The sequence below is a fragment of the Myxine glutinosa genome, chromosome 1, assembly GCF_964187855.1.
Source record: "Myxine glutinosa chromosome 1, kmMyxGlut1.1, whole genome shotgun sequence".
In the NCBI taxonomy this organism is placed as follows: domain Eukaryota; kingdom Metazoa; phylum Chordata; class Myxini; order Myxiniformes; family Myxinidae; genus Myxine; species Myxine glutinosa.
The window spans coordinates 46985459-46998082 of record NC_136261.1 but is presented as its reverse complement, the minus strand read 5'-3'; the positions used below and the strand labels follow the sequence as shown (position 1 = coordinate 46998082).

Below are 12624 nucleotides of genomic sequence, written 5' to 3'. Positions count from 1 at the left end.
ATATTCAATTTCCATTGTAATGATTTAACAAGCTGCAAGTCAGCTTCTGTCTCTGACATAAGGAAAACGTCATCGGCATCTAGTAAGATTGAAACGTTCATTTATTACTACACCCTTGCCCAGAACTCTGATGGATATTGCCTGATCGATTAATATGTTTCATAGCTGGCGACTTAATTAACACGTAATTTTCGACTGCGCCAAGCCGTAATTAAACAGAGAAAAAACTTTTAAAAATACCTGCAGTGTGCACGGTTCGTCTAGTCGAACAGATATGGAAAAGCACAGATAAGACGTCGTATTCACCATAACTTGTTTAATTTCACCAGGAACACGATGAGGCCAACACAGTAAACATTCAGCACAAAACTTGGTTCATACATTCAGTACAGAACATGATTCATACATTCAGACCGTAAGAAAACTCTGCCCGTAATACAACACTCTGACCAGACCAACACTTCATCCCACTACGTTCACTCCTCACAAGTGAAACTCATCACCACTCCGTTCACTCCTCACAAGTGAGACTCATCACTACTCTGTTCACTCCTCACAAGTGAGACACCATCACTACTCCGTTCACTCCTCACAAGTGACTCATCACTGCTCCGTTCATTCCTCACAAGTGAGACTCATCACTACTCCGTTCACTCCTCACAAGTGAAACTCATCACTACTCCGTTCACTCCTCACAAGTGAGACTCATCACTACTCCGTTCTGACTTTATCACTTGGAAATCTATACATCTTGTATTTCCCAGATTGGTTTGAACAACCAAAAGCAGAACAACCAGTCATTTTGTTTGGCAATAAACAACATTCCCGTACCAAGCTGACGTTCACGCACTGTGAAGTTAGACACAAAATGGCGCCACGAAATCACGTGACCAGAAATCTCGGGTCAGCGCATGGCGCAACTCTCTTTATACAGGGACTCTACACCAGCCCAGAGGAGGGAACAGTATTCCATTGAGCTGCGGATGAAAACCCCACATGTGGTGAGGCGCTCAGGTGTGCCAAGGAAGGACTTCGCACGACAGAGGATGCCCAGTCGGCGACTGGCTTTGGAGGCCTGCTTGGAAATGTGGTTTTGCCAAGAAAGATCATGGCAGATAGATTTCAATTTAATGTTATATTTTGAACACATATCGGAACATGAATCAGAAAATGAACCTGTAGTTTTGCAGTACTTTGCTTCTGAATTCGTCCCGATCGCACATATGCAGAGGAGTGAGATAATAGTCACAGTCTGTCTACTTGTCTGGCAGTCAAACAAAATTGAAAATCATCCGAAGCAGGAAACTTACTGTTTTAAGGATGTCATAAAGGACACAAACAACATGCACAAATAATTAATTAATGTAATGTGATAATAAGGTGATGTAAGAGACACTGCATCAACGGCTGTTAAATTCTGGAATTTATTTTTCTACAAACTTTAAATCTTTATTTAATTTAAATTGAATTATATACTTCAATCCTGTAGAACACAAATAGCCTTTTTGGGACTTTCTAAATCTTTCCATTCAGCTGTACTTGGACAAGATATTATGGCATTTTACATCATCTCGACCAATCAAATTTGCTGCTCGCAGACCCCGTCAATGTCCTTTTTCTCAAGACTGTGTGGGATAATGTGTCATATGAACTTTAAAAAAAGTGAATAACTGGGTAAATATCAAAAGCATCCTGTTGGTTCACGAGTTATCAAACAGAGTGACGACTATATTCGTCATGGGTGTGTGTCTGTCTCTGTGTGTGTCTGTCTGTCTGTCTGTCTGTCAGCAGCATAACTACCCGATGATATCATCCGATCTTGATGAAACTTGGGTGGGAGGTTGATATCATGATGTAGTTGTGTCCTGCCTAGAGTGGGCGTATAGTAAGGGAAACATATGAAAATCTGTTAACTAAATTGTTACCAAAAAATTTCTTCACCAATATGTTTGTAAAGGTGTGTAATAACATGTGTTAAAATGTTGAAGGTCAACTCCCGTGGGAAACCCAGAAAAAAAGCTGTTGAATTCGGGTACCGAAAAATTATTTTCGAGAATTTTTATTTTTTTTAATCGGCCCTTAAGTAACTTATGAGGGGTCAAATAAGGGTTTTTCATGATTCTGAGTTGATTGTTGACATTTATATTTCACCAAAGACACTCCTTTGTGGAAAAATAATTTCTAAATATATCTCATTTTCTACTTTGCAGGACATGGAGTCTAGCAATATGGATGAAGACGTTACTCCACCTGTGCTCAATTGCTTCATCTGTGCACGCTCGGATACACCAGCTGAAAGGCTCATACAGGCAACTCCAAAGGGATACTCAACTTTATTGAAACAAGCAGAAACTGTCGAAAATGTTACTGTTGTGGAACGTATGAAGGAGGCTCAAAAGGAAGGAAAACTGAGGTACCACCAGAAGTGTAAAAATGATCTGTACAACAACTTTGTTGCAACCACCAAGAAGTCAGCTCAAGCATCAAAGGCAGAGAAAGAGTCATCAAAGTTGAAGAGAAGACGCACTACTTGTGAGTTCAGTTCATCAACTGGCTGCAGTTCTAGAAGATCACAGTCAGTTGACCTCCTGTATAAGGATGTATGCATTCTTTGCAACCAACCAGCCCAGCTCTACAAAAATAATCCAGCACAAGCTAGAAAGAAATACAGAGTGCCAGATAATTTGACTGCAGATACACTGAAGGCAAGCTTGCTGAAGACAGCACGGAGTCGCGGGGATGACTGGGGCACTGAAGTCACTGGACGCCTGGAAGGGATCAACGACTTGGTAGCAGAAGAAACACTGTACCATTTGCGATGCAAACTTATGTTTGCGAGAGGTGACAGTTTGTCCAAGACTGATGAGGAAGGAAAAAGGAAGAGAGGACAGAGGAGTATTGATGAGGAGCGAGAGGCAGTTTTTATTGAATTCTGCGAATGGTTAGACTCAGAATTAGAGCATGGGGTAATGAACATGGACCAAGTCCATGAAAAGCTGCAGGAGTTTGATCAGTCACCAGAGAAGAGCCTTTCTTATTCAAAGCATTGGCTAAAGATAAAACTTCTAGAGAAATACGAAGACACCTTGTATTTCACAACACAGGAAAGAAGGGCAGATGTACTCTGTCTCAAAGATGGCACCGACAATATTCTGCGAGAGCATCATGCTAATCTTGACCATGGAGATGAGAAGACTCAGATCATAAAGACGGCACTCAAGTTCATATCCAATGATATTGCCTTGATTGATTTAGGTCCAAAGTCATACCCCACCACACACAGTATGACTGACATCGATAGTCAGCTGACACTTGTACCTGCAAGCCTTCAGATGTTCTTGAGACCGATTGTCAAGACAGACGAAAGAGTTGCCGTTTGGGGGCAGAGTTTTATTAAGGCCTGTCGACCTCGGTCTGGAGTATTGCCACACCAAATGGGGCTTGCCATACAACTTGATCATAGATTTGGGTCAAAATGGATGCTCAACAAGTTCCACCGGCTGGGATACACTGAGTCTTACACGGAGACACAAAACTACAAATACTGCTTCCTTAATAGTCGGAGTGGAGATGATGTTCCAGATACTTCTGGCACTCTTGACACCATTGTGGAGGAAACCGATGAACAGATCAATGATGAGGTTGCGGTTGATGCTGCGCTTGAGGATAAATCAGTGATGACAGCCAAAGTGCCAGCCAGTGAAAGTGAATTGTCAAGTAATGATCAGGTGGTCTTTATGGAGGTTGGGGAAACAAACAATGCAGTCACTCAGTTTGTTGGAGACAATATAGATTTAAACATTGTCTCTATTCACGGAAACACTCCCTTTCACTCAATGGGTTGGATCGAAGTCACCTCTCCGGCACCACCTTTGCCAGATCCACAGACAACAGCAGCTTTCCCCCGGGTAAAGTTGAAGGCACTCGACAAAGCTAAGATCCTGAGAGGAACTGAAGTAAAGATTATTCCATTTACGAACAGGAACAGGGGACTATGGATGGACAATAGGTGTGCATGGGTATGAGCCAGTTCCAACACTGGACCCCACGGCTCCTGAGGAGCTATTGCAGTTCACGAGCTGTAATTGTCATGGAGATTGCAGCAACCGGCGATGCAGCTGCAAGAAGAATGGGGTCACGTGCATCTTGGCCTGTGGAGTCTGTAATGGCATTACATGCAGAAACTGCAGTCATGATGTTGTTGAGTCTGAAGAAGACATAGACAATGACTGTTGAAACTTCTGACATTGTGAATGAGAAATAACTCTTGAGTATTATATATGTATGTGAAATAAAAGCTACTTTGTGTGTAAATGTAAAAGTGAAAATATAAATGTTAACAATCAACTCAGAATCATGAAAAACCCTTATTTGACCCCTCATAAGTTACTTAAGGGCTGATTAAAAAAGAAAAGAATTCTCGAAAATAATTTTTCGGTACCCGAATTCAACAGCTTTTTTTCTGGGTTTCCCACGAGAGTTGAACTTCAACATTTTAACACATGTTATTACACACCTTTACAAACATATTGGTGAAGAATTTTTTTGGTAACAATTTAGTTAACAGATTTGTGAAATATCTCATAAAATGCCCTTACTAGTATTGCCCATTGTGGGTGGAGCGACACCCGAAAAAGATGTCTTTTTAGGGGGTAATCGAGTTCAAGCTACATCTTCTCCGAGGGAATTGGTGGAATCTGACAGGGGTTTCGGTATTTGGTTAGGCCAGTGTCATGTGTCTAGCCCCACGGAGCTCGATTTTTCATTTTCGCCCCAAGGTCAAGGTCACAAGGCCAGAAAATTTAGAAAAGTCGATTTTTGATGGTTTTATTACATTGTTCGCTTCTTGATAGGGTGAAATGTCGTACATGATCTTATATTATCACATACATCATGAAATACAAGGTTTCCAACAAATTTCAGAATCTTCGACCTTTGACCGTTGAAGGTCACAAAGGTCAAATTTTCAAAGTTGTTGGAATCGAACCAAATTTTAGGTATTGTGTAGCTAACTAACCTCAACTGATTATACATTTTTTTATATCTCATTTCAAGGTCAGTAACCTTCGTTTTGACATTTCCAGGCCAGCACCACACACAATTATGTACAGCTGGCTCTTAAATGCCTGTGCACGTAGTGCATTGGGGCCCTTTGTAAATAGGTATGTACACCGCATTTCGGGGGCCGACACCTGCCACGTGGGCCCCCGACCCCCCAGTCCGGGCCTGTTTCGGTTATAGTCCGTCCTTTGTCATTGAATACCGCTCGCTCGTGAATCATCGTCGTCTAACTTGTATGGTATTTTTCTTGTTCCCATCAAGTAGCTGTTGGAAACTACCATCATTTACTAATTTTTCATGGGTTTTTAATGTTATTGCAATTTCCATGTGCACTGGCAGGATAGCCTGGATGTATGTACACTCGCCCCTGATAGGGTGAGGGTCTCGCCAGGAATTGCCAAGGCCTCGGAGATCCGGCCAGCGTTGCTCGCAAAACGAGCGCGTTGGTGGGAACTAGGCCTAGTTGCACCGGTTCGCGCTGCAGCGCTCATAGTTGGCCTCGTCACGCTGTAGCGGCAAGCTGCACGTTGTTTCCGCCTGCAAAATTCTGCACATCTCCCGGTGGCGTCTCTGAACATGGCCGGTCCAAGCACAAACGCGTGAAGGAGAAAAACAAGGGAACCAGGGGAGGGCAAGAACAGGGCAAGATCAGAGGGTCAGAGAGGGTAAGAAAGCAAGAGGACCAGAGCAGAAGGCAAGAGCGAAAATGCCCATCCTTGAGTTATTTTAACGTCGGGTCTTGACGTCATCAGCGCCTCTCCACCAATCAACGTGCCGCTTCTTGCTCGCCTCTGACGTCATCAGTGGTCCTTGCCAATCGGCGCTCTGCATCCTCCTCGGCCCTCCTTCCACCAATCAGCGGGTAGCTTCTTGCTCCGCCCTGGCCAATCACGAGTCCCTTCTTACCCCGGCGTTCCCATTGGTCAACTCCCGCCCAATAGCGAGTTGCTTCTTGCTCCGCCCTGGCCAATCACAGCTCCTCGGGGCGTCTTCGGCCTGCCTATCTTCCGTGGCGATGTAGCTTTTGCGTCCAAATATCCGTGCTCAGAACTGGCTTCCGGTTGGTTTATGGTTATTATTTAGTGCAATTAATGGGCATGTCCTCATTAGTGTCTATGGTGCAGTGCCAAAAAGGACAAAGGATAAATCACATAGGGTAAGACATAGAAGGGATAATTTATCCTTATCCCCTAAGTTAGTTAACATGCCCCGGCCCCCTTGTGACGGTGAGGAAGATACACCTTACACCAACATTCAGCTAAACAGAACTTATTACATGGTGATGGTTCTTACCCGGCATCCGGAGCATGATATCTACACAAATATACCTGACTCTACTTATCACTACCCCACAAACATAACAATATTCCACCATTCCTCCTTCAGAACAAGGTGAAGCTCTGTTGCCTCTTACCCTCAGATATCTTACCACGATGTTCCCTTTGGTTCAATTAGGTGTAAAAATGTGTCTCTGCGCTGGCTACTCGAACATTTTCAATGTTGTCCTCAAGCACTTTCGAACAAACACAGCAGTATGGCATAGTGTGGTATCATGCCGGTAAACAGTAGTATTGCATCAAAAAAAATCAATAGACATTATAATAATGCTCTCTGCTTGTCGCTAAGCTGTCTAGCCTGGGATGGAATCCTGACTAAGCTATAAACTGGCATCCTGGTATTTTACGATTACAAATTACAAATTCCTGCCATGACTGATTGGATGGAAGGCAATTTTTGCACAATGTACATATTATTTGCACAATGAAAAGCAGCAAGTGCTTTATGAGGGAAGATGTATTGTTTGCATATTGGAGGCTTCTTTTCAAATTTGGGTTTGGTGTTCCAGATGTTTTGTTATGAGGGTGTTCAGAAAGTTTCTTGCATAACAAAAAACATAATTTGCTTTTAATTATTTATTTTTCAATATCGTGCCCTAATGTAATTAATGCCTTTGGTCCACTGCTGCTGCAATTTGTCTATCCCCATCCTATCAGCTTCCTTATCCTTCTTCCCACCAAGCCCTTCCTTCAACTTGGGGAAGAAGACTGAGTGAGCCAAAGCTGCTGAACAGGCTGGATAGGTAAGCAGTTCAAAGCCCTAATTAGTTGCTGTGGTCACTACACCTTGGGCTCTGTAGAGTTATACCTTTTTTTTTTAGAGAAGCAGTGCAGTACTTCTTGGCTCAACTCTGCATGGGACATGGTACTTCTTGCAACTGCCAATATCAGTATTCTACTACCTAATGATGGTATCGCCTTTTAGGAGGTGAAATAAATGAATTATTATTATTATTATTATTATAAGTCATGACTATCATCCCTTCTCTGTCCCAGAAAACCGGTAAGGATCTTTCCAGCTCATGCCTTCTGAACCCTTTAGGAAGTGGTGAACCAATGACTCATCCTGAGTCAAAGTGTTGCTCATAAAATTCGGTTTTCTTGAAACTGCTTCAGAACTTCTCTGGAAATGCCATCAAGCTCTTCTGATCAGTAGAATTTGTACTCTCAATCAGGAATGATCCGATTGTTTCAGCTAGGTGCCTGATGATGGCCTTCAATATATTTTGGACTGCATCAACTATTCCTTAGGGGATATTAACATTTGTTCATCCTCAGTGTTGGTTATTGTTTTTACAGTGGGATATGAAGGGACCGGCGGTAGCACTGTCTGACACCGCATTCCAATGTACACTTTTTAGCCACCTTTGGTGGCTACCACACGTGAAGGCCAACATATGGTAGCTTAAAACCTTGTCCAGATTCTGCGGTACTTCCACCCAAAATTTGGGTCTCTAGATGCAAAGGTTTAGCTGTGAAAGAATGACGTACAACACACAATCATTTTTTGTGAAAACATTTTGCTACCTAGGAGACATGCTGAATGGAGAAGGTGGATTAGACTCGACAACGGTTGCTGGAGTGAGATGTGCATGGAAGAAGTTTCGGGAACTGTGTGGCGTGCTGACGAGGAGGGGAGTGTCGTTGAAGCTGAAGGGAAAGGTGTATGCTGCATGTGTGAGAAGTGTTATGATTTATGGTAGCGAGACATGGGTAATGAACGTAGAGCAGCAACGAAGGCTGGAAAGGGTGGAAATGCGAATGGTTCGATGGATGTGCGGAGTATCGTTGAGAGAGAGGAAGACAAATGATGAATTGCGAAAGATGATGGGAATAGAGCCTGTGATTGATGCTGTGAAGAGAAACAGGTTGAGATGGTTTGGTCATGTGTTGAGGAAGGTTGAAAGTGACTTGTTGAGAAGAGTGATGGAAATGAATGTAGAAGGAAGTAGAGGACGGGGAAGAATGAGAAAGACTTGGCTAAAGATGATGGAAGAAGAAATGCGGGCAAGGGGGTTAACAAGGGGAGATGCAGAAGATTGTCATGGGGACCGCAAGGCTAACCCCCGCTCCAGCAGGGAAAATGGCCTTAAAATGCATGTTGTTGTTTTGTACACAATCACTCGAAAACATGTATATAGAGAATTCGCTTTAGTCACGTAAATGTACTTATGAAAATGTGTTTGTAAATTTAAATGAGTTGAAGGAAAATGTTTACATCCCTTTGAATATTTTGCTTTTCCAGCTCGTATGAGCTTCCAAACACGGAATCCATTCACGGTGCATTCGTGTGCAGGTTCTAATTATTGATAACAAGATGAAATTTAAACAAAATTTATTGATAATGGTGCAATTACTGGCCAAAATACTCTGGAAATACAATTGCACTAACATCGTTTGCTTTTACCTGTGCATGTGAAACTAGATGTCTTTGACCATAAAGTGATCGCCAAGGCTAGGCCCTCCCCCCCAACCACTCCCCCCCCCCCCCCCGCCCCTCCTCTCCCCCGGCACCCACAATCCAATGATGGTCATGTTTTTTATTCGGACCACCATATTGGCCTTGGCCATCAACATTTATGGATGGAGTATAAATTAAGAAAATGTTTCCCCATCTACAATCTATCCATAACACTCAACACCGACGAAAATCAGAGGAAAATTATTCAAATTATGGTTAAAAAGGTGTTTTTTTGGTAATTAGGTCACAATCCAAAAATGTAGGTCAACGACATGAATCAAATATCAGGTGCACAACTTCAATGCAGGTACACTATTATGATGCAAGAACATCTTGGAAGGCCAAGCAGCATTTGAGATTCCGCTTTGGAAAAATTGAGCGATGACAAAAAAAAGTGTTAATTTTTTAGACCGCCATTTGACCTTCACCTTTAACCTGGAGGAGTATGATGTAAAGTAAGCGTAAATGTGGTTTGATCTGGGCTATGTAGAGAGGGCAATTTCGGTCTGACCAGACGAGCCTTATTTGAATTTTGGTGAAGAATGTTAAAATTTCTATAACTAGGGCATTGCCCGTACTATATCTATATCTAAAATTATATCCCCCCCCCTCTATTTACATGAAATGGTTTGGTCCAAAGCGAACGGCTTGCGAGTACAGTGACAATCCCCCCCCTCTATTTACATGAAATGGTTTGGTCCAAAGCGAACGGCTTCCGGAGTTTGGTAAAGAAATCGCCATCGCGTGCATAAACGCGCAGGAAAGCGAATGAATCGCAAATTCGTTTTTATTAGTTTTAAAACATAGTTTAACGCCAACATAGTTTGCAAACGTGAAATAAATGAATACGCTCTCAAATGTGCCATCCGAGGCAGAGTGTGTCCGCCACGTTCGGCACACGCGATAGTTCGCTGCTCTCTGATTGGTTGAATCGTTTTTTGGACATAGCTCGGTAAGTAATTGTCCGATTAATATGAAACCTTGAAAAGGCACATCCTCGGGTCCCCAGCAATATACCTGGCAAGTTAAAAGTATATCGGACCCGTGGTTGTCGAGAAACAGCGGTCACAGACAAACGTACAAACGTACAGAGATTACTGGAATTATAGATAGATTATGTCAAGAACTGAAAAATTAGGTCCATGTCAAAAACCATGTCAACCCCACATACTTACTACCGCCACCACCAAAGGTGGATGGAGGTTATGTTTTCACCCCTGTCTGTCTGTCTGTTTGTTTGTCCGTTTGTTTGTGAACAAGATATCTCAGAAAGTTGTGGACGGATTCGGATGAAATTTGTCAGAGATGTAGCGTATGTGACAAGGACGAAATGATTAGATTTTGGTGAAGATCCGGGTTCGGATCCGGCTACTAGAATTTTTTAAGTGATGCTTCACCATTGGGAGATCGGGTCAAAAACGATACATAGCAGGATAATTCAAAAAGTTGGTGACGGATTTGGACGAAACTTATTGGACCGGTTGGGTGTCTGACAAGGACGAATAGATTCGATTTTGGTGGAGATCTGAATATGGATTCGGATATGAGAATTATTTAAGTTTTTTAAGTGATTCTTCACCATTGGGAGATAGGGCCAAAAACGATACATATCAGAATATCTCAAAAAGTTGTGGATGTATTTGGACAAAACTTGGTGGACAGGTTGTGTGTGTGACAAGAAAGAATCATTAGATTTTGGTGAAGATCTGAATATGGATTCGGATATGAGAATTATTTAATTTTTTTAAAGTGATTCTTCACCATTGCATTGGGAGATAGGGCCAAAAACGATACATATCAGAATATCTCAAAAAGTTATGGATGTATTTGGACGAAACCTGTTGGACAGGTTGTGTGTGACGAGGAAGAATCGATTCAATTTTGGTGAAGATCCGCATCTGGATCCAGCTAATATAATTTTAAAGTGATTCTTCACAATTGAGTGATATGGCCGAAAGTGATACTTCTTGTGATACCAGGCGGTGATACCAGGCAGAGGTATGCTCTCTACTGAGTGCCGTTCTAAGTCCCACCCGGCTGCAAGATACAGCTCGCACATTTGCAGAAAAAAAGGAAGAAAAAAAAAGAGAAAGAAACCTAGATGGTGGTTTAGGGGTTGAAGAAAATGTGGGGTACCACATTGGGGCACTAATTGTAAAAACAAACTCTACAGCAGGTATAAGCCTACCCCTAACCTATGCGGGGAAGGCTTAATTATTCCTAGCTGTTACACGAGCCTTGACCTTGCAAACAAAATGAATTATAATGGGGATTGCTTCAACACAATCTCTGCGATGCAAGATTCGTGAATTGACCACTCCTATCAACACATCCTCAATCCTAATATGTGTTGTTTCAGCAGATTAGCCTCACTAATACAGCTGAATTGCAGACCACAGGTACCGCTCATGGATACACAGTGGAAAAAAAATAAAATAATCATATGAACGATGAAGGCGAAATGTCAAAAGTTAGTCAATATTCCTGTAAAACAGAAAAGAAAACAACAACGGCCTTGTCGGGAGCTGCCCTGGATGTTGAGGAACATCGCCGGATGTTCTCGTTGGTACATCCCTCAGCTGTTCCATACATTCTGTAACATTGCACGACCACATCATCTGTGGTGACGCTCTGCTTTGTTGTTGTGTTAAGACTGTAGTCGATGTTGCAAAATGCTTCGTCAACTTGTCGTTTGGAGAAGTTGCCAATCTTGTGGAATAATAGGAAGTAAATGATAGTTAAGAAAATTAATTAATAGTGCATGAAGGAAATGCATAGTTCATGTTCTGGCTTTGAGTGATCTGTAGAGAGTGTTTTTGGCAATGCTGAGATGCAAGTTGGAGCAATTCGTGTATATTGTGTCACTATGGAAGCCGGTGTGTGGATATTCTCTGAAAAGTAATGTGACTAAAAGCTTCAGCACGTAGTTTGGACCTATCTGTTTATTACAGACGCAGATATGGTGGAAAATTTGCCTTTTTTTCCTCCCTCCTCTTCCCCCAATTTCCATGCTCTGTACATTCCCATTCCCATTATCCAACTCCTCACAAAGTTCTCTCCCTTCTTTCTCCACTCCACACTTCTTGCCTCATTTCTCTCTCTTATCATGGTTCCTTTTTCTCAATTTACCCACCTCCTTCTTTTTGTGTATCTAATAAATAGACAGCCTTTTACTTTGCAAAGATAACTAATACCGTATTTGCATCTTGGAAAAGAAATTTGAAAAAGCTGTAAAAACTAGATACGAGTGACTAATGTGAGGGTGAATAATATTAGGATGACTAATATGAGAGTGAGACTACTCAGGTATTTACCTACCTATTCAAAACCCCTCCTCCCCCTCTCTCACCTCTTCACAGGTATGATATATTTGTACTGCACAGGTGAGCACAAGGTCCATGAAACACCTGCACAGTGTGGCCTGGGTAAGCACAGTTTCAATTCACTAATACACTCATCTTCTCCAATAACTAATCGTGGCTGTAGTTTGTATTTTGAACTGTAAACTCAGGGCTTTTATCAACAATGAGAGGTCAGGGAGTTGAATACTTATGTAAATTAGATATTTCTCTATTTCATTCTTAATGAATCTGTAAGAATTTATATAAACAACAAGACCAAAAGTAGCCGGGCTTGTAAAATATTATAAACCACAAACACATATGATTAGCTTTTTAAACAGTCGCTAATGCTGTTTATAACATTAAACAAAGAAATTTTGAGGAATCTCGACATCCATGAGGTAAGTTTTACTTACAGAACTGA

The 12624-nt window shown here is 42.0% G+C and overlaps 1 protein-coding gene across 3 annotated transcripts in view; it reads left to right on the top strand.

Annotated features, from left to right (window-relative positions):
• Positions 1-12284, top strand: part of LRRC42 (leucine rich repeat containing 42) — a 36348-nt gene extending 24064 nt beyond the window's left edge. For 2 of the 3 annotated variants that reach the window (XM_068110721.2, XM_078771251.1), the window contains one exon: positions 2211-4345. Coding sequence is in view for 1 of the 3 variants with exons in the window: in XM_078771251.1 (XP_078627377.1) it covers positions 2214-4025 (1812 nt within the window). In the remaining 2 variants the exon portion in view is untranslated. Of the gene's footprint in view, positions 1-2210; positions 4346-7055; positions 7142-12218 lie in introns of those variants that run through there. The other variant, XR_010983721.2, reaches the window with a different exon arrangement.
• Positions 12285-12624: the final 340 nt, after the last annotated feature.